Here is a 26,928-nt window from a genome sequence, read left to right as displayed (position 1 = left end):
AGATAGCAACATGGATGAATGGAATCAAATTGAGAGTCCAGAAATAAACCCTTGCATTTACAGCCATTTGATTGTCAACAAGGGCACCAAAACAATTCAATGGGGAAAAGAATAATCTTTTCAACAAATGATGCTGGGACAACTAGATATCCATATGCAAAGGAGTGAATTTGGAGCCCCTACCTCACATCATATACAAAATTTAACTCAAAATAAATCAAAGACCTAAATGTAGGAGCTTGAACTATAAAACTCTTAGAAGAAAACATAGGGGTGAGGTTTTGTTACCTTGGATTAGCTAATGATCAGACATGCCACCAAAAGCACAAGCAACCAAATAAAAAGTAGATTGGACTTCATGAAAATTAAAAATGTTTGTGCGGGGACTGGCCCCATGGGCAAGTGATTAAGTTTGAGCACTTCTCTTCAGCAGTCCAGAGTTTCGCTTGTTCGGATCCTGGGCACCGACATGGCACCGCTCATCAAGCCATGCTGGAGTGGTGTCCCACATAGCACAGCCAGAAGGACCTGCAACTAGAATATACAACTATGTACTGGGAGGCTTTGAGGAGAAAAAGAAGAAAGAAAAGATTGGCAATAGATATTAGCGCAGGTGCCGATATTTAAAAAAAACAAATGTTTGTGCTTCAATGTCAAGAAAGTGAAATAACAAACCACAGAATGGGAGAAAATATTTGCAAATCATAGATAAGAGACTGATATCTAGAATACATAGGGACACTTTCAACTAAACGATAAAAAGACAATCCGTTTAAAATATGGGCAAAGGATTTGACTAGACATTTCTCCAGAGAATTTACACAAATGGCCCATAGAACTGAAAAGGGGCTTCAGGGGCTGGCCTGGTGCTGCAGTGGTTAGGTTCGCACGCTCCACTTCAGCAGCCTGGTGTTCACAGGTTCAGATTCTGGGTGCAGACCTGGCATCACTACACAAGCCACCCTGCGGTGGCATCCCACATAAAATAGAAGAAGATGGGCATAGATGCTAGCTCAGCAACAATCTTCCTCCAGCAAAAAGAGGAAGATTGGCAACAGATGTTAACTCAGGGTCAATCTTCCTCACACAAAAAAATAGATGCTTAACATCATCCGCCATTAAGGAAATGCAAATCTAAACCACAATGAGATACCATTTCACACCCACTAGAATGGTTAAAATAAAAATGATCGAAAGTGTTGAGGATGTGGAATGGAACCCTCATACCTGCAGATGGTGCAGCCACTCTGGAAAACCGTTTGTCAGTTTCTCATAATGTTATACATAGAATTACCATATGACCCAGTAATTATACTCCTAGGTATATACCCTATAGAATTGAAAACATATGCTGACACAAAAACTTATACATGATGTTCATAGCAGCATTATTAATAATAGCCAAAAAGTGGAAACAACCCAAATCTCTTTCAATTATGAATGGATAAACTGTGATGTATTCATACAATGGCATATTATTTAGCCATAAAAAGAAATAAAAGTTCTGATACACATTTCACCATGGATGAACTTCAAAAACATTATACTAAGGGAATGAAGCCAGACACAAAATGCCGCATATTATATGATTCCATTTGTATGAAATGTCCAGAATAAGCAAATTTATAGAGAGAGAAAATAGATTAGTAGTTGTTGGGGGTTGAGGGGAGGAGACAATGGGCAGTAACTGATAGAAACGTTCTGGAATTATATGGTGGTGATAGTTGTACAAGCTTGTGAATATACAACCACTACCAAATTGCATGCCTTAAAAGGGCAAATTTTATGGCATGTGAATTATAAGGCAATAAAAAAAAAAAAGAGAGAGTGTGAGGGCCCATGTATTGCCCCTGTTTGAGCTGATCTCTGAGCCACACCAGGTTAAAGCATTAACTGAAAAAGGAAATGCTATACCATTATGACCTCTTCCCTTCCTAGGTGGACAATGTCCCCAGAGAAAGCTGGCAGAAGACACAAGTTAAGAGAATCCAGTAGAGCCAAACACTGCCTGAAGAAGCAAGTTGGGGCCTTTTTGAGAGGGTTTAATAATTTCTGTAGGAGACAAACAAAGAAAACAGAACAGCGCCTTTTCCTCAGCAATCTGTCTCAGCTGTTTTGGTTGCAAGAGACTGAGAAACATTCAGGTAACAGCTCCGGTAGTCACAGAAATAAAAAGACCGGAATTTCAGGCACATGGGAAGGCCCATGGGAACTCAGGAAAGGACAAAAAGCCATTTGCTGGGCAGTGACAGTTCCTCGTTTGGCTTCCCAATATTCATCTTTTCCCCTTCTTAACACCCCAATTTCCTTTTTTTCCCCCATTGCCTCTTCTACTCTGATTAATGCAGTAATTATTTGGGACTTGGCTTATGACCCAAGCTAGGGCACTGTGTATTCCCTCCCTGGAATTTGAATCTTTAGCCCAGGGACAAGGAAACTGAAGCTATCAATGGTCGGGTTTTCCCTTCTGCTTGTGTAGCAGCATCCTGATCAGACCATTCTTGCCACAGAGACTGCTATTGTCTCCAGGGCTGTCTTGGTTCCCTCCCGTTCTCAAACCTGACTCTCCCACCTCCTGTCAATTTGATTATATCCCTAACGCCTTTTTAATAAATTTCCTTCTGCTTAAGTTAGAGACATTTTCTGCAGGCCGCTCCAGAAAGATGCACTCGTGAATGGCGGGAACCGTGGTAGGGCTGGGTCCCGTGGACTGGGTGGTAATGCAGAATCCAAAACAGCTCTCGGGCCCTCAGCAGGAGCAATTCAAGAACTCTCTCTCTAATGTGACACAATCCACTATCTGCATCTGTTTCTCTCCCTATTACCAACTGACTTCCTCACCCTTTATCTTTTCTCCAGCTCACAGTTTCTGTATATTCAAACTTCCAATCATTCTCTTCAATATACTTATGGCCCATGTTGGGGAGGAAAAACCTTTCCTCTATCCTCTTAGGTTCTGTGACCAGGACTGAGAATTAAACTAACACAAGACAGATTAACAGAAGAAAAGTATACAAATTTCGTTTAATATTTTTACATGCACTTGGAGCCTTCATAGGAAAACTGAAGACCTGAAGAAGCATTTAGAACCGACAGCTTAAATACTTTTTGTAAAACAAAGAATGATAAATTTGTAGAGGAGTGACAAGACAAAAGAAAAGAAGTTAAACTTCTAGAAATGGTAAATTGTGAGGAAGTGACCAAGAAATACACGAGAGAAACTAATGGGAGATAAGGATTGTTTAGTAGGTTGGTTTGTACAGCTCCATTTTGGCACTGACTCCTGGTCTCTGGTGATAAGAATGTTCTTCTCTTCCTGGTACAGAGAGGGCACCTTTCTCATGGGAAGTTTTATGGTCTGCTTTTAGGCAGAAACAGAGAGGTCACTGAGCCCTTCCCGCCTCTGCTGTTTCTCAAGCACCTTCAGCTCAAAGTAATCAATACGCCAAAGCAGCATATTGCATGCAGCAGCCCCTCGGAGAGCAGACTTCTGGCCTCCGCTCTCGTCTTTAGCTGACTGAACCTTTCAGGATTCTGCAATCAAACTGGTGTGAATGAGACTCTGTTTGCCACAGCTCATTCCCCAGTAATTCAGAGTGCCACGCAGGGCCAGGACTAGGGGGAAGGCAAGCAAGGTGCCCAGGACATAAAATTTCCGAAGGTACTCACTCTGGGATGCCAGCTGTGCACTTGCACACCCTGAGAGGGAGCGGCTCCGGAAATGCTGCACGCTGGGTGCCTCGCTCCCCTCACACTAATGCTGGCCCCCATCTGTCTCAGCAGAGTGGAAACTGTGCCTTATCTTACCCTCATGTGAGGGCCAGCCTAATTCTTTTGTTTGTTTGTCGCTGTGGTTTTAAAAGGTTTTATTTTTTTTAGAGTAGTTTTAGGTTCACAGCAAAATTGAGAGGAAGGTACAGAGATTTCCCATACACCCCTGTCCCCACACATGCATAGCCTCCCCATTACCAATGTCCCCCACCAGAATAGTACATTTGTTACAAGTGATGAACCTACACTGACACATCGTAATCCCCCAGAGTCCATAGTTTACCTTAGGGTTCATTCTTGGTCTTGTACATTCTATGGGGTTTGGTAAGTATATAATGACATATATCCACCATTATAGTAATCATATAAGGTATTTTCTCTAGGGCCAGCCTAATTCTTGCTAGGGTACCCTTGAGCAAAGTTCTCCTCCCTTAGGTCCGTTCCTCAAATTCCCAAGGCTCCAGGAGGGAAAATTGCTTTTGTCTTTCCCACAGAGTCCTCATTTTATGCTCCAGAATTTTTTTCCCCAGGGTGAGTGAAGGTGGAAACACGCATTCTTTTTATCCCCCACCCTTGAGGCTATCCTTTCTCACCTTAGGCTCTCACCAGAAAATTCTTTTGAAAATAATGAGGAGTACGTTTGCCAAAATATGAAACATTTAATTTTTAACAATATCACAAAATAGGCTTACAACCAAACCGTCAAGTTCATTTTGGATAATTGTGGTTTGTCTCTGGCTCTAATTTCCTATTTTTTAATTTTTTTTAAAGATTAGCACCTGAGCTAACAACTGTTGCCAATCTTCTTTTTTTTTTTCATTCTTCTCCCCAAAGGCCCCCAGTACATAGTTGTACATTCTAGTTGTAGGTCCTTCTGGTTGTGCTATGTGAGACGCCACCTCAGCATGGCCTGATGAGTGGTACCATGTCTGCGCTCAGGATCCAAACTGGCGAAACCCTGGGCCGCTGAAGCGGAGTTCACAAACTTAACCACTCAGCTACGGGGCCGGCCCTAATTTCCTATTTTTAATTACTTGGACAGAAACACATCCATTTCTTCAAAACAGTGATTTTTAGGTATAGGCTATTCTAATTACAGATTAGGGGAAAATGTCTTTAATATCATTTTCAGGGACATGGTTCTTCTAAAAAACATACCTATTCTAAATAGGACACAGTTTTTCAATATAAATCCTCTGTTTTTGGTATTTTCATTGAATTTCCCAAGAAAAGTTGATACTTGATTTATATCAATATAACTAAAAAGTCATGGAAAAATAGTACTTCCCAGAATGCAGAGAGGGTCTGCTCCCAAAAGCTAGCTGTTTTTTCTACCCTGGATGACAGAAAGTGCTTGCAATACATAAACTGAAAATTTTCACACATCCACATTTTTTGTAAGGTTCAGTCTTTAGTAAGCAAACCCCTACCTCAGTTAAGACAAAGCATTTCATGCCATCCCACTGTACAGGATGTGGGCCAGCCTATGTATTGGTTGTTCTTCACTCAATTCACTCAATTATCTGTAGCCATGGGATATGGAGTGAAGTGATGACATGATACAAACCAAGGTTACTCGGTCAGCAGGGGCCAGTGATGGGTCTGGTGACATTGCAAATATCTCCATAGTTCTCTCTGGTATTCAACATCATCCCCAAAAAAGTCACAACCTCAACAAGGAGCTTGGTGGAGCAGACACAGAGAATAACACAGTGTCTGAAGAGTTGATGTAGGGCCTCTCCCTGATCCTCCGTAAACAGTGATGCAAGAAGAAATCCAAGTTCCTCACCAGGGTTTCTGCTTCTACTGAGTATTACTGTGTATTTGCCACAGGCTTCCCTGGAGGAAGACCAAGTGTCCAAAGACCAGAAGAGAGCAAGTGAAAGAAGCGTTCACTAAACGCTGAGGGGGCTTTAGAGGTGTTTGGTCATTTGGTAGGAATGAGGTGACTTGGTTTTCTAGCACTAGAAATGTAGTCCTTTAGTTGCTCCTTTGAATTTCTTTATTGCAGGCAGAGAGGAAAGAAGCAAGCAGGACCAATTGCTACGTGGATGCCTCTGGCTTAGCACCTCATTCAAGAGGACATTATTTTGCATTTCATTTGTTTTGTTTTGTTTTTAAGCTTGAACAGATGAGAAGTTAATAGACGAGAACCAGAGCGTGGAAAAGACTTTGCAGTTCCTTTCCTTTCACCTCCACCTTCAGGAAGACTTTCGGTTTTGTGGAGGTTTTTGTTTATTTTGCTTTCTTTTTCAGTCTTTGTCTAATTATTATTATATGTCTGAAGTACCTTTCTCTGAAATAGTGCCTTCCTTACCTGACTCCAACTCTGCTTTGAGAACCATTTTCACTTTTTGAAAGAGCTTTAGAAATTTCCCAATTGGGTAACTGAAACCGTGGAAAGCGAAACCGCAAATAAGGGAGGGGAACTGTACGAGACGACCTTCTTTCCCTTTCCCATGGGGATGTATGCATGCGCGTACAGAAATGCCGAGAAAAAAGTTCGGAAAGTCAAAAATGAAAGTGTTATCAGTGGTTACCTAAGTGGCAGGGGACAGATCCGGATTGTTAAAGGCCGTAAAAGGGGATTTTAGCCTGATCCAAAATATTTTTTTACATGGAGGGATGATACTAATAATAAAAGAAGAAAAAAGTAGATTCAAAGTTAAGATTTAAATAGTGAATATATTTTAATTCTGAATAAATATATTCTGAACTGGTCAATGTGACTTGGTTGAAAGAAAGGTTTGATTTGTATTCTTGTCTTCCTAAGGATGGGAGAATAGGGAAAAAGTATTAGACTATGTTTTATTTTACTCTGCCCAGATGAAAGCCGCGTGAATCTCAGGTAATACTTTTTAAGTGCCTTGAATTAATTATTCAGTCATACAAAGAATTCATTAGAAAAGTTTTTTCAAACATCTAAAACATTTGAATTCATCAGTAAGGAGCTATGTTTCCAAATAATGTTTAAAAAACACTTGAATGGGGTCATCAAGATCTCTTGATAAGGTAGACATGGATACTAAGGAAAACCTGTTGTTGCTGCGTGTAATTATTTAGTACAATAGACTTTAGGGAAAAAGGAAGGGACAAATTAAAAAGCAAAAAAAGAAACCGCAAAGAAAAGGAGGCAGGTGATATTTTAGAATGTCGATTGTGACAGAACGTAGAGAGCACAGAATCTGGAGACAATAACCTTGGATAATTTTGACTCTGTCGCTTTCTAGTGTGACCTTAGGGAAACCACTTAACGGACTTACAAAACGAGAATGAGAATGTCTGCCTTGCTTACCTCCCTGGGTTGCTGAGAAAGGCACTGTGGAAGGAAAAGGACTGACAAAGTCAAAAGCGTTCCAAAGAATTAGAAAGGAGTGAACAAGATCAACTCAGTCATGTAAAATCCTCAGGGAGATAAGAGCTGCCAAAAGACGGACAGACTGTCCAGAGACCAAGTACAGCTTTATTCTTTTTTTCCTTTCTTTTTATTTTTTGATCCCCTTCACCCATTTCTCCCACGCCCTCCCCCTGCCTCTGGCAACCACCAATCTGTTCTCTGTTCTCCATTATCTATGAGCTTATTTTTAGGTTCCACATATAAAAGAGATCATATGATATTTGTCTTTGTCTTATTTCACTTAGCATGATATTCTAAGCGAACGGACAGACCTTTAGGTCCATCTATGTTGTCGCAAATGGTAAGATTTCACTCTTTTTCGTGACTAAACAATATTCCATTGTGTGTGTGTGTGTGCGTGTGTGTGTGTATCACGATTTTTTTATCCGTTCATCTATCAATGGACACTCAGGTTGTTTCCATATCTTACCTATTATAAATAATGCTGCAGCAAACACGAGGGTGCATATATCTTTTTGGGTTAGTATTTTCATTTCCTTCAGATAAATACCCAGAAGTGGAATTGCTGGATCATATGGTAATTCTATTTTTAATTTTTTGACAAACCCCGCCATACTGTTTTCTATAGTGGCTGCACTAATTTGCATTCCCACCAACAGTGCGCAAGGGTTCCCTTTTCTCCACATCCTTGCCAAAACTTCTCTCTTGTCTTTTCGATAACAGCCATTCTAACAAGTGTGAGGTGCCCTCACTGAGGTTTTGATTTGTATTTCCCTGATGATTAATCATATTGGCCATCTTTTCATATACTTGTTGGCCATCCGTATATCATCTCTGGAAAATGTCTATTCAGATCTTATGCCCATTTTTAATCAGAATGTTTGCTTTTTTTTCCTGTTGAGTTGTATGAATTCTTTATGTACTTTGGATATTAATCTCTTATCAGATTTATGGTTGGCAAATATTTTCTCCCATTTGGTAGGTCGCCCTTTGATTTTGTTGATGGTTTCCTTTGTCATGTAGAAGCTTTTTAGTTTGATGTAGTCTACTTGTTTATTTTTTCTTTTGTTGCTTTTGCTTTTGGTGTCAGGTTAAAAAAATTATCACAAAGATCTATATCAAAGAGATTATTGCCTATATTTTCTTCTAGGAGTTTTATGGTTTCAGTCTTAAATTCAAGTCTTTAATCCATTTTGAGTTAATTTTTGTGTATGGTATAAGATAGTGGTTGAGTTTCGTTCTTTTGCATATGGCTGTCCAGTTTTCCCAACACTATTTATTGAAGAGACTGTCCTTTTCCCGTTGTATTTTCTTGGCTCCTGTGTCATAAATTAGTTCACCATATATGCGTAAGTTTATTTCTGGGCTCTCTATTCTGTTCCATTGATCTATGTGTCTGTTTTTATGCCAATACCATACTGTTTTGATTACGATAGTTTTATAATATAGTTTGAAATCAGGGAGCATTATGCCTCGAGATTTTTTCTTCTTTCTCAAGATTGCTTTGGCTATTCAGTCTTTTGAGGTTCCATACAAATTTTAGGATTATTTGTTCTATTTCTGTGAAAAATGCCATTGGAGTTTTGATAGGGATGGCATTGAATCCATAGATTGCTTTGGGTAGTATGGACATTTTAACAATATCGATTCCACCAATCCATGGGCATGGAATATCTTTCCATTTATTTGTGTCTTCAATTTCTTTCTTTAGTGTCTTATAGTTTTCAATATACAGATCTTTCACCTCCTTGGTTAAATTTATTCCCAGGTACTTTATTCTTTTTGATGCAATGTAAATGGGATTGTTTTCTTAATTTCTCTTTCTGACAGTTCATTATTAGTGTATAGAAACACAGTCAATTTTTATGTATTGATTTTGTATCCTGCAACTTTACTGAATTCACTTGTTAGTTCTAACAATTTTTTAATGGAGTCTTTAGAGTTTCTCTATGTAAAGTCATGTTGTCTGCAAATAGTGACAGTTTTACTTCTTTCTTTCCAATTTGGATGACTTTTCTTTCTTTCTTTCTTTTTTCTTTTTTTGATTTTTTAAAGATTTTATTTTTTTCCTTTTTCTCCCCAAAGCCCCCCAGTACATAGTTGTATATTCTTCATTGTGGGTCCGTCTAGTTGTGGCATGTGGGACGCTGCCTCAGCATGGTTTGATGAGCAGTGCCATGTCCGCACCCAGGATTCGAACCAACGAAACACTGGGCCGCCTGCAGCAGAGCGCGTGAACTTAACCACTTGGCCACGGGACCAGCCCCTCTTTCTTTCTTTTTCCTTTTTTTTTGTCTAATTTCTCTGGCTAGGACTTCCGATACTATGTTGAACAAAAGTGGTGAGAATGGGGCCGGCCTGGTGGCACAGTGGTTAAGTGCGCACATTCCACTTCGTTGGCTGGGGCTCCTGGTTTGGATCCCAGGTGCAGACATGGCACCACTTGGAAAGCCATGCTGTGGTAGGCGTCCCACATATAAGGTAGAGGAAGATGGGCACGGATGTGAGCTCAGAGCCAGTCTTCCTCAGCAATAAAGAGGAGGGTTGGCAGCAGTTAGCTCAGGGCTAGTCTTCCTCAAAAAAAAAAAGTGGTGAGAATGAGCATTCTTGTTTGTTTTTTGTTTTTTTTTTAAGATTTTACTTTTTCCTTTTTCTCCCCAAAGTCCCCTGGTACATAGTTGTGTATTTTTAGTTGTAGGTCCTTCTAGTTGTGGCATATGGAATGCTACCTCAGCATGACCTGATGAGCCATGCCATGTCCACGCCCAGGATGCAGACCAGCAAAACCCTGGGCCGCCACAGCGGAGGACGCAAACTTAACCACTCAGCCACGGGGCTTGGCCCCAGCATTCTTGTTTTGTTCCTGATCTTAGAGGAAAAGCTTTCAACTTTTCACCACTGAGTATGATGGTAGCTGTGAGCTTGTCATATATGGCCTTTATTATGTTGAGGTACATTCCCTCTTCAGCCACTTTGTTGAGTTTTTGTCATGAATGGATGTTGAATTTTGTCAAATGCTTTTTCTGCATCTATTGAGAAGGTCATATGATTTTTTTCCTTCATTTTGTTAGTATGGTGTATCATGTTGACTGGTTTGCTGATGTTGAACCATCCTTACATCCCTGGAATAAACCCCATTTGATAAAGTGTATGATCCTTTTATTATATTGTTGAATTTGGTTTGCTAACATTTTGTTGAGGATTTTTGCATCTTTGTTGATCTGGGATTTTGACCTGTAATTTTCTTTCTTTTTTTTTCAAACATTCTGCTAAGTTTTTTTTTTTTAAGATTTTATTTTTCCTTTCTCCCCTCAAAGCCCCGTGTTACACAGTTGTATATTTTTAGCTGTGGGTCCTTCTGGTTGTGGCATGTGGGATGCTGCCTCAGCATGGCTTGATGAGCGGTGCCATGTCCGTGCCCAGGATCCAAACCAGTGAAACCCTGGGCCACCGAAGTGGAGTGTGCGAACTTAACCACTTGGCCATGGGGCCGGCCCATGTAATTTTCTTTTCTTGTGGTGTCCTTGTCTGGTTTGGGTATCAGGGTTATGCTGGCCTCATAAAATGAGTTTGGGAGAGTTCCCTCCTCTTCTGTTTTTTGAAAGAGTATGAGAAGGATAGGTATTAATTCTTATTTGGATGTTTGGTAGAATTCACAGTGAAGCCATCTGGTCCTGGACTTTTGTTTGTTGGGGGGTTTTTGATTACTGGTTCAATCTCATTACTATTTATCAATGTGTTCAGATTTTCTATTTCATCATGATTCAGTGTTGTTAGGCTGTATGTTTCTAGGAATTTATCCAATTTTTCTGGGTTGTCCAATTTGTTGGTGTATAATTGTTCATAGTAGTCTCTTATGATCCACTGCATTTCTGTGGTATCAGTTGTAACATTTCCTGCTTCATTTCTGATTTTATTTGAATCCTCTTTCTTTTTTTCTTCGTGAGTTGAGCTAAAGGTTTGTCAATTTTTTTTTTAATCTTTTAAAAGAATCAGCTCTTAGTTTCATTGATCTTCTCTATTGTCTTTTTAGTCTCTATTTCATTTATTTCTGCTCTAATCTTTGATATTTCCTTCCTTCTGCTAACTTTGGACATTGATTGATCTTCTTTTTCTAGTTCCTTGAGATGTAAAGTTAGGTTGTTTACTTGAGATTTTTCTTGTTTCTTGAGATAGGCATTTATTGCTATGAACTTCTCTCTTAGAGCTGCTTTTGCTGCATCCCACAATTTTGGTATGTTATATTTCCATTTTCATTTGTCTCAAGGTGTTTTTTTTACTGTTCTTTTGATTTCTTCTTTGATCCATTGGTTGTTCAGTAGCATGTTGTTTAATCTCCACATACTTGTGAATTTTCCAGTTTTATTCATGTAATTAACTCCTAGTTTCATACCATTGTGGTCAGAAAAGATGCTTGACATGATTTTAATCCTCTTAAATTTATTGAGACTTGTTTTGTGGCCTAACATATCATCTTTCCTTGAAAACATTCCATTTGCACTTGAGAAGAATGTGTATTCTGCTGCTTTTGAATGGAATGTTCTGTATATGTCTGTTGTGTCCACCTGGCCTAACATGTCATTTAAGGCTGATGTTTCCTTATTGATTTTTCTGTCTGGATGGTCTATCCATTGATGTAAATGGGGGTATTAAAGTTCCCTACTATTATTGTATTGCTGTCTATTTCTCCCTTTAGGTCTGTTAATATTTGCTTTTTATATATATTGCTTTATATATTTATATATATATATATATAATATTTGCTATATGTATATTTATATATATATAAAGGATATATATATCCTTTAACATTGACCCCTTTAACATTATGTAATGCCCACTTTTGTCTCTTATTACAGTCTTGTTTTAGAGTATATTTTTTTCTGATATAAATATAGCTACTCCAGCTTTCTTTTGGTTTCCATTTGCATGGAATATCTTTTTCCATCCCTTCACTTTCAGTCTGTGTGTGTCCTTACATCTAAAGTGAGTTTGTTATAGGCAGCATATAGATAGGTCTTGTTTCTCCATCCCTTCAGGCACTCTTTGTCTTTTGATTGGAGAATTTAGTCCATTTACACTTAAAGTAATTATTGATAAGGATGTACTTATTGCCACTTTGTTAATTATTTTCTGCCCATTTTGTAATTCTTCTGTTCCTTTCTTTTTCTCTTACTCTCTTCCTTTGTGGCTTCATGACCTTCTTTAGTGGTATGCTTATACACCTTTCTCTTATCTTTGTGTATCTGCTATAGGGTTTTGGTTGTGGTTACCATGAGACTTACATATAACAACATATATCTACAACAGTCTATTTTAAGTTGATAACTTAAGTTCGATCCCATTCTAAAGCTCAACATTTTTACTCTCCCCCACCCCCATGTTTTCGTTTTGTTTTGTTTTGTCTATTGAGGTCATGATAGTTTATAACATTATGAAATTTCAGTTGGATGTTATTATTTGTCAGTCACCATATAAATGTGTCCCTTCTCCCCTTGTGCCCCCCCAACTCCCTTCCCCTCTAGTAACTACTAAACTTTTCTCTTTGTCTATGTGTTAGTTTATTTTCCACATATGAGTGAAATCATACAATGTTTGTCTTTCTCTGTCTGGCTTATTTCACTTAACATGATACACTCAAGGTCCGTCCATGTTGTTGTGAATGGGACAGTTTTTGTTTTTTTTTTATGGCTGAGGAGTATTCCATTGTATATATATATATACACCAAATCTTCTTTATCCACTCATCAGTCAATGGGCACTTGGTTTGCTTCCACTCTTGGCCATAGTGAATAATACTGCAATGAACATAGGAGTGCATAAGTCTCTTTGAATTATTGATTTCAAGTTCTTTGGATAAGTACCCAGTAGTGAGATAGCTGGCTCGTACAGTATTTCCATTTTTAATTTTTTGAGAAATCTCCATACTGTTTACCATAGCGTGCACCAGTTTGCATTCCTACCAGCAGTGTATGAGGATTCCCTTTTCTCCACATCCTCTCCTACATTTGTTATTTTTTGTCTTGGTGATTATACCCATTCTAATGGGTGTAAGGTGATATCTTGATTTGCATTTCCCTAATGACCATTGATGCTGAACATCTCTTCATGTGCCTATTGGCCATCTGTATATCTTTTTTGGAAAAATGTCTGTTCAGATCATCTGCCCTTTTTTTTTTTTGAGGAAGATTAGCCCTGAGCTAACATTGACTACTAATCTTCCTCTTTTTGCTGAGGAAGATTGGCCCTGAACTAATATCTGTGCCCATCCTCCTGTACTTTTTATGTGGGACGCCTACCACAGCATGGCTTGAGAAGTAGTGCATAGGTCCGCGCCCAGGATCTGAACCAGAGAACCCCAGGCCACCAAAGCAGAGTGTGCAAACTTAATTACTATGCCACTGGGCCAGCCCCCTCTGCCCATTTTTTGATCAGGTTGTTTGTGTTTTTGTTGTTGAGTAATGTGAGTTCTTTATATATTTTGGAGATTAACCCCTTGTCAGATATATGATTGGCAAGTATTTTCTCCCAGTTGATGGGTTGTCTTTTTGTTTTGTTCCTGGTTTCCTTTGCCTTTCAGAAGCTCTTTAGTCTGATGAAGTCCCACTTGTTTATTTTTTCTTTTGTTTCCCTTGTCTGAGTAGACACGGTATTTGAAAAGATCCTTCTAAGACTGATTTCAAAGAGTATACTGCCTATATTTTGTTCTAGGAGTTTTATAGCTTGAGGTCTTACCTTCAAGTCTTTGATCCATTTTGAGTTCATTTGTGTCTGGCAAAAGGTAGTGGTCTCCTTTCATTCTTTTGCATGTGGCTGTCCAGTTTTCCCAACATCGTTTATTGAAGAGACTTTCCTTTCTCCATTGAATGTTCTTGGCTCCTTTGTCAAAGATTAACTGTCCATAAATATGTGGTTTTATTTCTAGGTTTTCAATTGTGTTCCATTGATCTGTGTGTCTGTTTTTGTACCAGCACAATGCTGTTTTGATTACTATAGTTTTGTACTATATTTTGAAGTCAGGGATTGTGATATCTCTAGCTTTGTTCATTTTTCTCAGGATACCTTTAGCTGTTCAGGGTCTTTTGTTGCCCCATATGAATTTTAGGATTCTTTGTTCTATTTCTGTGAAGAATGTCATTGAGAGTCTGATTGGGATTGCATTGAATCTGTAGATTGCTTTAGGTGGTATGGACATTTTAACTATGTTCATTCTTCCAATCCACGTGCATGGAGTATCTTTTCATTTCCTTATGTCATCAACAATTTCTTTCAATAATATCTTGTAGTTTTCATTGTACAGGTCTTTCACCTCCTTGGTTAAATTTATTCCTAGATATTTTATTCTTTTGGTTGTCATTGTAAATAGGATTATATTCTTGAGCTCTCTTTCTCTTGGTTTGTTATTAGTGCATAGAAATGCAACTGATTTTTGTAAGTTGATTTTGTACCCTGCAACTTTGCTGTAGTTGTTGATTATGTCTAATAGTTTTCCAATGGATTCTTTAGAGTTTTCTATATATAAAATCATGTCGACTGCAAACAGCAAGAGTTTCACTTCTTGATGGCCAATTTGGATACCTGTTTCTTGCCTGTTTTCTCTGGTCAAAACCTCCAGTACTGTAAGAGTGGTGAGAGAGGACACCCTTGTCTTGTTCCTGTTCTCAGAGGGATGGCTTTCAGGTTTTCCCCATTAAGTATGATGTTGGCTGTGGGTTTGTCATATATGGCCTTTATTACGTTAAGGTACTTTCCTTCTACACCCATTTTATTGAGACTTTTTATCATAAATGGATGTTGGATCCTGTCAAATGCTTTCTCTGGGTCTCTTGAGATGATCATGTGGTTTTTATTTCTCATTTTGTTAATCTGGTGTATCACACTGATTGAACCATCCCTGTGCCCCTGGTAAAAACCCCACTTTATCATGGTGTATGGTCCTTTTAATGTATTGCTGTATTCGGTTTGCTAATATTTTGTTGAAGTTTTTTGCGTCTATATTCATCAGCCATATTGGCCTGTAATTTTCCTTCTTTGTGTTGTCCTTGTCTGGCTTTGGGATCAGGGGAATGTTGGCCTTGTAGAATGTTTTAGGAAGTGTTCCATCTTCTTCAACTTTTTGGGATAGTTTGAGAAGGATAGGTATTAAATCTTCTTTGAATGTTTGGTAGGATTCTCCAGAGAAGCCATCTGGTCCTGGACTTTTATTTTTTGGGAGGTTTTGATTACTATTTCAATCTCTTTATTTGTGTTTGATGTATTCAGGATCTCTATTTCTTCTTGATTCCATTTTGGGAAGTTGTATGAGTCTAAGAATTTATCCATTTTTTCTGGATTGTCCAATTTGTTGGCATATAATTTTTCATAGTATTCTCTTATAATCCTTTGTGTTTCTGTGGTATCCATTGTATTTCTCCTCTTTCATTTCCAATTTCATTTATTTGAGCTCTCTTTTTTTCTTAGTGAATCTGGCTAAGGGTTTGTCAATTTTCTTCACATTTTATGTTTTTGATGTCACATTTTACATCTTTTTATCTTGTGTATCCCTTAACTAATTATTATAATCAATTGTTGTGGGGGTTTTTTTGAGGAAGATTGTCGCTGAGCTGACATCTGTGCCAATCTTCCCCATTTTATGTGGGATGCCACTACAGCATGGGTTGATGAGCAGTGCCAAGTCCAGACCCAGGGTCCAAATCTGTAAACCCCGGGCCACCAAAGCAGAGTATGTGAACTCAACCACTACACCACTAGGCCAGCCCTGAGTAATCATAGTTATTTTTACTGCTTTGCTCTTTTAACCTTCATATTAGCTTTATAAGTGATTAATTATATTTATTTATGTATACTAATTATTATATATTACCTCTCCAGTGAGATTTATTCTTTCATATGTTTTCTTGTTACTAATTAGTGTCCTTTCTTTTCAGCCTAGAGAAGTTCCTTTAATATTTCCTGTGAGGCCCGTTTAGTGGTGATGAACTCCTTTAGCCTTTGCTTATCTGGAAAGCTCTTTATTTCTCCTTCAACTCTGAATGGTAATGATGCTTGGTAGATATTCTTGGTTGGAAGTTCTTTCTTTCAGCACTTTGAATGTATTGTAACACTTCCTTCTGACCTGCAACGCTTCTGCTGAAAAATCTGCTGACAGTCTTACGGGAGTTCCCTTGTGTGTAACAAGTTGTTTTTCTCTTGCTCCTTTTAAGGTTCTCTCCTTGTCTCCTTGTTGACATCATAATTATAATGTGTCTTGGTGTTGGTCTCTTTGGGTTCATCTTATTTGGAACTTTCTGGGCTTCCTGGATCTAGATGTCTGTTTCCTTCCCCAGATTAGGGGAATTTTCAGCCATTATTTCTTCAAATAAGATTTCTGTCCCTTTCTCTATCTCTTCTCCATCTGGAACCCCTATAATGCAAATGTTAGTCCATTTGATGTTGTCCCATAAGTCTCTCAAGCTATCTTCACTTTTTTCATTCCTTTTCCTTTTTGCTGCTTCTGATTAGGTGAGTTTCACTTCCCTGTCTTTGAGTTGACTGATCCTTTCTTTTACTTCATCTAGTCTGCTGTTGAATCCCTCTAGTGTATTTGTCAGTTCACTTATTGTATTCTTCAGCTCCATGACTTCTATTTGGTACTTTCTTATATTTTCCATCTCTTAAAATTCTCACTGTGTTCATTCCTTCTTCTCCCCAGTTCAGTGAGCATCTTTATGACCATTACTATGAACTTTTTATCAGGTAAATTGTTTGTTTCTGTTTAATTAAGTGTTTTTTTCTTCTGAGGTTTTTATCTTGTTCTTTCATTTGGAACATATTCCTGTGTTTCTTTATTTTGCTTGATTCTCTGTATTGGTTTCTATACAGTAGATGAAGCAACCACCTTTCCCAGTCTTGAAAGAGTGGCCTCGTGTAGGAGATAAATCTTGTTGTTGAACCCTGCCCCAGCTCTTTGCTGTCTCTCACATCCTTGTACTTGTCCAAGCAGCCTGTGATATCTTTGATAGCTCCCACTAGTTGAAGATGTGCTGAGACCTGTCAGTGTCCCTAAAGGGAAGATCTCAGCACCTAGATTCTAGCTGATTGGAAGGTAGGCCCTAAGGCTGCAGCTTATAAAAGTATGAAAATGTATACAGTCCTGTGGGACCACAAGTGTAAGCCTTGCTGGCCACCAAATCCATGTGATCTGGTGGTGTCCCCTGGGTGACAGCCACAAAAACCAGGTCACCAGACATAAAACTGGGGCACCAGACTCATGTAAAGCTCTCCTCCATCTAGAGATGGAGCATGGCAGAGGGAGAGCTCTCTCTAGAGTGTTCCAGCAGGCTCCTAGATGTGTGTGTTGAGTTAGATACCTGCCCCTCAGGCCATGCTTTAGTATAAGCAGGTGAGCCTCCTTCACTTTTAGTCTGGGCATGACTGGCTGCTTCTGAGGTGGGCCCTGGGGTGCATGGGTCCAAGCACATGGGCCCTTTAAGAGTTGGTCCTCGGATCACTTTATTCTTTATCCTCTGCACAGTAATACACAAGTGCTTCGGGTTATGCCCCTCCTCATTTCAGGGAAAGTGCTCTTGAATCACTAGCTAAATCATTTCTATCATTTCTATCCCACAGGTTCATTGACTTAACTAAAATATATATCAGTCTCTCCAATCTACTCAAACTGTGTGTTTTTGAAAATCATATATTCAAGGGAGGCAGTATCAGGGAGTAATTAAGATGGGGGGCTCTTGGGTCAGATTGCCTTGGCTTAAAGCTAAGCTCAATACCTTAACAAATGTGTAGGGTTGGAAAAGTTACTCAACTTCTCCATGCCTCAGTAAAATGAGCTAAGAAAAATATCCAATAGGTAGAGTTGTTATGCAGTGAAATGAAAAAAAAGGGTAAGTTTCTTTGAACAGTATATAGCACATATTAAACACTCAATAAATGTTAGCTCTTTATTAGTCTATTTGTCTTGCATCTTCCTGAGTCATGAGGAACTGAGTCAGGTGAGTCTTTTATGGTTCAGGATTGAGGAAATTCCTCATTCGAAACGGATGAAAAACACCATCTGGGCTTTCATTTTGTTTAAATAAAAGAAAAAACTCTGACTCTCCACCCCCACCACAAGGAGGTCTGATATTTCAATTTCTATATTCTATATTCTTAGACTTCCCCTCCCCCCACTGCCCTCACCAAAAGCAAGGTGAAGCCTAAATAGAGTACTCATTTCATCAGCATAGCTGCAATCCCAGTGCTGATCACAGCATTTCTTGGCTGTAACTCCATATTTCCATAAAAATGGACAGTGACCATGATGACAGCCAATATTTATTAAGCACAATTATGTACAGCATCTACTATGTACTGGGCACAGTTCTAGTGCTTTACATGTATGATTTCACATCGTCATAAAAACAATCCCACGAAAAAACTAAGGTTACCTACTTTGTCCAAGACCGCCCTGCTGCTAAATGGTGGAACCTAGACTGCTACACTTCTACTCTCTCCAAAAATCTGCTACCTCTGCCATAGTGTGGAGTGTTTTACAAATCAAATAAAAATCAGAAAGTACCAGCTCCTTTAACTAGAGCTCTCCATTGCTGATGGGAGTGTAAATTGATATCACAACTTTGGAAAACAACCTGGCATTATATACTAAAGTTGAATGTAATACGCACTCTATGTCTCAGCAATTCCATTCTATTTCTAGATATGATCCCTGGAGCAGCAGTTCTCAAACTTTTTGGTCTCAGGTCCCTATTACACTCTTAAAGGTTGTTAAGAACCCCAAAGAGTTTTTGTTTATAAAGGCTATGTCTATCAATATTTCTTATATTAGAAATTATAACTGAGACATTTTAAGAACTTTTACTTGTTTTTTTTTTTTTAAAGATTGGCACCTGAACTAACAACTATTGCCAATCTTCTTTTTTTTCCTGGTTTTTCTCCCCAAATCCCCCCAGTACATAGTTGTATATTTTAGTTATGGGTCCTTCTAGTTGTGGTGTGTGGGACACTGCCTCAACATGGACTAATGAGCAGTGCCATGTCCCCGCCCAGGACCCGAACCAGCGAAACCCTGGGCCGCTGAAGCAGAGTGTGCGAACTTAACCACTTGGCCACAGGGCCGGCCCCAGAACTTTTACTTTTAATTCACTTAAAATAACAATAATGGGGCTGGCCCCGTGGCCGAGTGGTTAAGTTCGCGCGCTCCGCTGCAGGCGGCCCAGTGTTTCGTTGGTTCGAATCCTGGACGCAGACATGGCACTGCTCGTCAAACCACGCTGAGGCAGCGTCCCACATGCCACAACTAGAAGGACCCACAACAAAGAATATACAACCATGTATGGGGGGGCTTTGGGGAGAAAAAGGAAAAAAATAAAATCTTAAAAAAAAATAACAATAATAATCACATTACATGTTAGCAGATATAACATATTTTTATGAAGAATAGCTATATTTTCCAATACAAAATAATGAGATGAGTGGTATTGTTTTACATTTTTACAAATCTCTTTTATACTTGGCTTGAAGAAAAACAGCTGGTTTCTCATCTGCTTTTGCACTCAGTTGATTGTGATATAGGGTTTTCGTTGAAGTATTTGAAGAAGAACTGGTCTCACACAGATATATACAGATCTTCCTCAGCTTGCAATGGGGTTCATCTGGATAAACACATCGTAAGTTGAAAATATCTTAAGTCAAAAGCGCATTTAATACATCTAAGCTACTGAACATCACAGCTTAGCCTAGCCTAGCTTAAACATGCTTAGAACACTTACATTAGCCTATAGTTGGGCAAAATCATCGAACACAAAGCCTATTCTATAAAAATGTTGAATGTCTTTCATGTAATTTATTTAATACTATACTGAAAGTGAAAAACAGAATGGTTGTACAGGTACAGAATGCTTGTAAGTGTATCCGTTGTTTATACTAATGATCACACTGCTGACGGGGAGATGCAGCTCACTGCCACTGTCCATCAGAGAGGAAGGGTTGTACTGCATATCACCAACCTGGGAAAAGATCAAAATTTAAAATTTGACGTACAGTTTCTACTGAATGCATATCACTTTTGCACCATGGTAAAGTCAAAAAATCATAAGTTGAACCATCATAATTCAGTGACCATCTGTAGTTGGGAAATGGAGCATTTTGTGGACCTCCTGAAAGGGCCTCAGGGACCCCCTCAGGGAGTCTTCACACCATACTTTAAAAATTGCTGCCCTTTTGGGGCCAGCCCCATGGTCAAGTGGTTAAGTTTGCATGTTCTGCTTCAGCGGCCTGGGGTTTGCCAATTCAGATCCTGGGCATGGACCTACACACAGCTCATCAAGTGATGCTGTGGCAGCATCCCACATAGAAGAACTAGAATGACTTACAACTAGGTTACACCACTGTGTACTGGGGCTTTGGGGAGGAAAAAAAAGGAAGACGATTGGCAACAGATGTTAGCTCATGGCCAATCTTCCTCACCAAGAAAAGCAGCAACAAATATCTTTTTAAAAAATATTTGAGGAGAGTTCATTATAATAAAACTGACAAGAAAATTTGGTTATTTCTGTGACATACATTTTAAATTTATGACTGATACGTTATACCAGGACATATCAGATTTTTAGAAATTTTATACAAATATACCATAAGGAAAGTTTAGCATCACTTCTTGTTTGAAAATGCTTTCCATGCAATTTAACATACCAAATAAGCTTAATTAGTTTAATATCTTCCTTTCATAAGGAGAGAGGACATATCTTTTGAGATGTTCCGAGGACCATCTAGAAAATCCCAAAGTTAGTTTGAGGTCAACAAGACTTCATTTAGAATTTGATTTGGGAGAAGCTTGTTAAAAATACCAAAAGATTTAAAACACTTGGTTAAATAGGATTATAGGTCACTGTGAAACAATAGTTAGTTATTAATTTAACCAAAGTGACAAACACTTCAAAGGTAAATACAGAAAAGTTACATAGTTGCAAAAAACTTAGCTCTTTTAGTAGAGAAGATTCAGTTTATTAAATAATCAAAGACTTGATAAAGACAACATGGAGCACAGGAAATTATTTTGATAAAACACAGAATCTTTGTTTTCTAGGCAGGTTACTCAAAAGGTAAAGAAAAATTCCTCACATTCCCATCAAGAATAGACCAAGGGCCAGCCCGGTGGTACAGTGGTTAAGTTTGCATGTTCCACTTCGGCAGCCCAGGGTTTGCTAGTTTGGATCCTGGGTGCAGACCTATACACCGCTTGTCAAGCCATGCTGTGGCAGGCACCCCACATATAAAGTAGGGAAAGATGGGCACGGATGTTAGCTCAGGGCCAGTCTTCCTCAGCAAAAAGAGGAGGATTGGCAGCAGATGTTAGTTCAGGGCTAATCTTCCTCAAAAAAGAAGAATAGACCAATAGTCCAAGAAAACTTTGTGCTTTTATCAGATAAAAGGAAATTGTTTCAGTTTTACATAAATATATTATTGATGTTAAAATTTATTTTTCTTTAAGCCAATTAAATAGAACTCTTTTAGAAAATAATTTTGGCAATGCCCTCTGGAGCTAGAAAAGCATCACATAGACATAATATACATCCATATACACACTTAAACATACAGACTGGAAACAAATAGAGAGCCCATAGCTTTCATTCCAAAACACGTGAACACTCCAAATTCCACAAGAGGCAATACAGTGTAGTTGTGAAATCACAGACTAACACCAGACTGCCTAGATGCAAATCAGCTCCCCTACTAACTCATAGGATTTTGAGCAAGTTACTTACCTTCTCTGTACCTCAATGTCCTCCTTATTGGAATGGGGATAATATAAGATATACATCATAGAGTTGTTATGAAGATTAAACAAGTTTATCTATACAAAGTACTAGAAGGGTTCCTAGCTATTTGAGTTGTACTCATGGGATTTTAATTTCTGGAGGTGACTGAATGATGACATGGAGAGGCTAATGCCATTGAAAGAAGTCTTTATGACTTACATTTTCTGAGAGGAGGAGGCACACCAGATAACGCGGGGCCACAGGGGAAGCACCATTGTTGATCAGGAGGCAGAAAAGAGTGAGGGGGGAAACCTGACCCAGAGCTTTTTATGTTTTCCATGGGAAAGGCAAGGCAGGGCAGGGGAACTGCTTAGAGATTTGCTAGTTTGAATAATTCTGGTGGGCTCTGGGCTATAGGGGTGGTCTCTAGTTGTCTGGTACCTGGCCCTGGGTGATTTATGGCAGGGGAAATATTGGCTTGGTGTGGGAAAGTTTCATAAAGGAGGTGGTTGGGGGTATGGACTTGAGATTGGTTAGTTTGTGTATGAAAAGCATGCTTTCAGGCAAGTTGGGAATTAGATAGCTCTGAGAGGGGCAGTCTCTCCTCAGCCAGTTAGGCCCCTCAAGATGTCAAAACATCGTAAAATATTAAAAATATGGTTAATACACTAGCCCATGGAAAGTGCTGCCTAGGTGTTAGCTACTCTTCTGCCGCAGATACTGAGCCTTGTAAGAAGTTAAATACGAGAAGATCTCAGATGAAGCTCAGTGTGAAAGTTTGAGTTGCTTTTGCTTTACAGGTGGCAGAAAGCTAGGAAGCTTAGAAAAACTCCTGCCCAGAATTTTTCTGTTGGTTTGTGTCTCCCCTGGTTCTGGCAAGCTCTACTCCAACTCTAGTTCCTGACACCGTCCTGTTGATTTAGTGAACAACTTCTTGAGCTAAAGATGATACCTCCTTGTGTCTGCTCACCTTCTGGTTTTCATGGAAACCAACGTGGGGATATGCTAGACTACATTCTTGCTTTGACAATGGTACTAAAGCCTTTATGACGTAAATCAGCAAGCTTTAAATAAGATAATACTAAACTAGTGCCACCAACCCAGACTAACCAAAGACTGAAAAGTGTAGAGGTGGGTGTGAACAAAACATGTTAATAGTGTACAGTATCCGGGAGATGTGGTGGAGAGCTGTAGAAATACAATCCTGAGGTAATGGTTATATCAGTTCTTCTGACACCTTCTGAAAAGCCTTCAACCTCGATCAACAGCTCATTTTATTTGGCCCAGCTTTTAGGGCCTAACTTGCTTTGTAGGTTGGTGCATGCCTTGCAAATTAAAGCTCTCACTAGGTCGTCCTTGACCTCATGAACAAGAAGTTTTTGTTTTGTTTTGTTTTGTTTTGTTTTTTAAGGTAGAAATGCAGATATTTTCTTTATTGTAAAGACAGCAGTTACAAAAGAGAAGTAATAAATATGATGTTAGGAATTACTTTTCAAAATACAACCAACCCCTGCATTCGTGAGCAATCCCAGGAACTCACAACATACAAAAATTTGCGCTGGGAGTGGGAACACCTTCACCCCAACGCCTGGGAGCAGACGTTGGAAACTGGCTAGATGATGAGGGTGGTCATGACTCGGGGGATTCTGAAAGGCTCTGGATTTGTCCCTTGGGAGTGTCAGGGATCTACTGTAATATAATTTGCATAGAATCATGTAGAACAGAAATTCTTCCATTCATTAATATTACTTCTAAGTATTCTTTCATTCTTACAGTTAAGTAGCACAGTGTTTAAGAGTAGAAAAAAAGGCTGAAAAGGGAAGATATGAATGGAGGGGGATGAAGAGGGTAGAGGATATGGGGGTTGCTAAGAGGACAGGAGAAAGGTGATGGGAAGAAACAGAACTTCCCATCTTTTCTCTATTGTGTGTCATCTCGGTGGCATGCCACGCCCCCTGTTGGAGAGAGGGCAGTGGTCCAGCCTGGCTCCCCTTAAACCTCACCATCATCAAAGGACAGAAGAAGATGCAAAAGCAATTGACAGAATCAGGCTAAGCATGAGAATAAGGAAACTGAATGAGAAACAAAGAGGAGGCGGATGTGCCAGAGAGAGGTGCAGAGAATAATTACCCAAGGACACAGGCAGCATTTAGCATCATAGCCCTCCAGGGACTATCTTCTCTGAGGACCACCAAAGAAGGAAGTATCTGTACAAATTAACCCAGCAGGCCACTCTTCAACGTGGAATGGTAAAGGGCCAAGGCACAAGTAGAGGGTGCCAAGTAGAGGCACGTTCTGGCTACAGAGAAGGACAGAGGCAGGTGGGCAGGAGAGAGAGGCGAGGGGGCTGTTGGCTCATCCTAGGACCGTCAGGGAGGGGCTCCCACTCTGGGATGAGAGCCATCTCCTGTCACCCCTATGAGGCTAAGGAGTTTGCATTGGGCAGTGGGTGCGGAGGCTGGTTAGGGTGACGGGTCAGCAGGAGTGAGGATGCCTGGAAAGCTCTCGCAGCTGGGGCATCCGTGGGGCACAGCTGTGGACGGAGGTCAAGGTTGCCTGACTATGCACTGAAAGCGGCCTTGAGTTCTCAGAAGGCCGCCTGGCGGAGCCTCCTCTTCTCTTCCTCCTGCTTCCTCTCATCTTGTTTGGCTTTTAGCTCAGCTTCAAACTTACTGGCAGAGGACAAGGCTTGGACCTTGGCTTCAAAGACTTCCTTGGCACCTTTGACGCCCTCCAGGGCAACATTGATTTCAGAGAGCTTCGCCAGCGCCATCAGCCCGCTATCCTCCTGGAGCTCCCCTGCTGCGGCCTTGTGGAATATGAGCAAGAACTCACGGAAGCTGAGTTTGCCATCAAAGTCCTCGTCCACCTCCTTGATCATGCTCTTCAGGCCCAGGTGGGTCTGGGGAGCCTCCAGCTTCTCCATCATCAGCTTCAGTTCCATCAGGTCGATGAAGCTGTCCCGTCCAGCATCGTACAGTTTGAACATGTTCTCCAGGTCCTTGATGAGGCGGTGGCTGAACTCTGGGAACTCGGTGTCGGGGTTGAAGACCTTGCAGTGGCGGGGCCATGCCGCGCCCTTGTTGATGTCCAGCCGTCGGCTCAGCTTTGCGCTCAGCTTGGCATCGGTGCTGGCCAGGTGTACACAGGCAGCCAGTTTGGGCTCTGGCTCCAGGGCCACCACGGCGCGGGGCGCAGGCTGGGGGCCGCCCTCCCAGAAGTTTTATAAGCAGTTGAACAAGTGGTCAAAGTGGAATGGAGATGAATAGATTAATTTGAGAATTTTTTCAAAAGGTACCTGTCGGGGGTGGCCCCATGACGTAGTGGTTAAGTCCAGCATGCTCCACTTCGGCGGTCTGGGTTCATGGGTTCTGATCTCAGGCCCAGACCTATACCACTCGTCAAGCCATGCTGTGGCAGCAACTTGCATACAAAATAGAGCTAATAGGGCTAATCTTCCTCAAGGAAAAAAAAAAGAGGAAGATTGGCAACAGACGTTGGCTCAGAGTGAATCTTCCTCACCAAAAAAAAAACCCAACAAAATACCTACAGGACTTTATGGCAAGTGATTAGATGTAAAAAATGAAGGGGTGGGAGACTGAAATCTAATGACCATGGGAAATAGTTGTTACCACTAAGAAATGGAGTTGAAGGGAAGTTAACCTAGAGAGCTAAGCGAGTCCATACCCAGACATACTGTACTGGAGGTGATGTGATATACAAATAAATGTACTCTCTATGCAGGAGGAAGCATGAGCCTAGATGAGAAGATAACGGGATAGGAATGGTTGTGAAACCAGTGAGCAAAAACTAGGGTAGCATAGGGTATGGCCCTGGGGTGCGGTGGGAAGAAAGAGGAGAGTAGTGGAGAAACGGAGACGAGGTGTTCAAAAGTAGGAGATCCAGCATGGTATAATACCTGGACAGAGCTCACAGGACAAAGTTCACAAAGCAGAGAGCAGGCAATTGTGTCTAACGCAGTGTAGAAGTTACATGAGACAAAGGAAAACGGACCATTGGATGTGGCAACACAGGAAGCCGTGGTGAGAACAGTATGAGTGGTGAGGTAAGGAAGCCACATCTTAACAACTAAAGAAACACTTTATCTGGGTCGGATACAGTGATTATATAGCTCACTTAAGGAGCTACACAATGAAGAGATGGGCTGAACCCACAGAAGCTACCCTGTGTATCCTTTCTGCTTTAAGAGCATTAAATTTGATTTGATTTGATTCACAGATAAGTCTCTTTTGGAAAAGAAATTCCATACTAATGTGCGAATTTTTCAATTGAACTTCAAGATTAACACCAAAGTCCAGGGCTGGCCCCGTGGCCGAGTGGTTAAGTTCGCATGCTCTGCTGCAGGCGCCCCAGTATTTCATTGGTTCGAATCCTGGGCGAGGACGTGGCACTGCTCATCAAACCACACTGAGGCAGCATCTCACATGCCACAACGAGAAGGACCCACAACAAAGAATATACAGCTATCTAATGGGGGGCTTTGGGAAGAAAAAGGAAAAAGATAAAGTCTTTAAAAAAAAAAAACACACCAAAGTCATTGAGAAATGTAAGGAAGTTATTTTAGAGAATATTTTTATTGAACATACTTGTTCAGCACTCTGTTATTAAGCAAAAAAAGAAGAATCTGTCTGCCATCTTAATAACATTTATCCTCTACAGCAAAAATATCACTTGTGCATCTGAAAAGGATAAAAAGAATCTTATGTTGTATTACTCTTATATGTATAATATTATTTGTCATGAGGATAATATGAAAAAAATAGACTTTCACAAAGTTAAAAGTTTCTGCTATGATTTTCAACTACTGCTCTCTAAACAGCAACTTCATAGAATTTCATAATGCAAGTGAACAATAACAATAAATGTGTGTATAATTCTCAATATTCATGTTGAAATGCTGTGTTATGATCAGTTATGAGGTATCTTACAGGTAATCTATTATTAAGAAAAGTTAGTGCCAATCTTTCATCACAGCTGACTAATTTGCAGAAATTGACAAACTGATCCTAAAATTCATATGGAAATTCA

General features: G+C 39.9%; 1 protein-coding gene and 1 long non-coding RNA gene across 2 annotated transcripts in view; one reads left to right on the top strand and one right to left on the bottom strand.

Moving 5' to 3' along the window:
* The window catches only part of LOC111774365 (uncharacterized), a 60,924-nt gene that overhangs the window by 19,293 nt on the left and 14,703 nt on the right, over positions 1-26,928 (top strand). The gene's annotated exons all lie outside the window — the stretch shown is intronic.
* On the bottom strand, positions 24,003-24,942 carry LOC100071539 (EF-hand domain-containing protein D1). Its single transcript, XM_014741619.3, has one exon. It carries the CDS (start codon positions 24,866-24,868, stop codon positions 24,467-24,469), a length of 402 nt encoding a protein of 133 aa, XP_014597105.1. The 5' UTR covers positions 24,869-24,942; the 3' UTR covers positions 24,003-24,466.

Source organism: Equus caballus, chromosome 7 (genome assembly GCF_041296265.1).
Source record: "Equus caballus isolate H_3958 breed thoroughbred chromosome 7, TB-T2T, whole genome shotgun sequence".
Lineage (NCBI taxonomy): Eukaryota > Metazoa > Chordata > Mammalia > Perissodactyla > Equidae > Equus > Equus caballus.
This window is presented reverse-complemented; position numbering and strand designations above follow the sequence as displayed.

Coding starts and splice junctions, on each gene's coding strand:
- LOC100071539 (XM_014741619.3), bottom strand. CDS start 24,868: ATGTTCAAACTGTACGATGCTGGACGGGACAGCTTCATCGACCTGATG.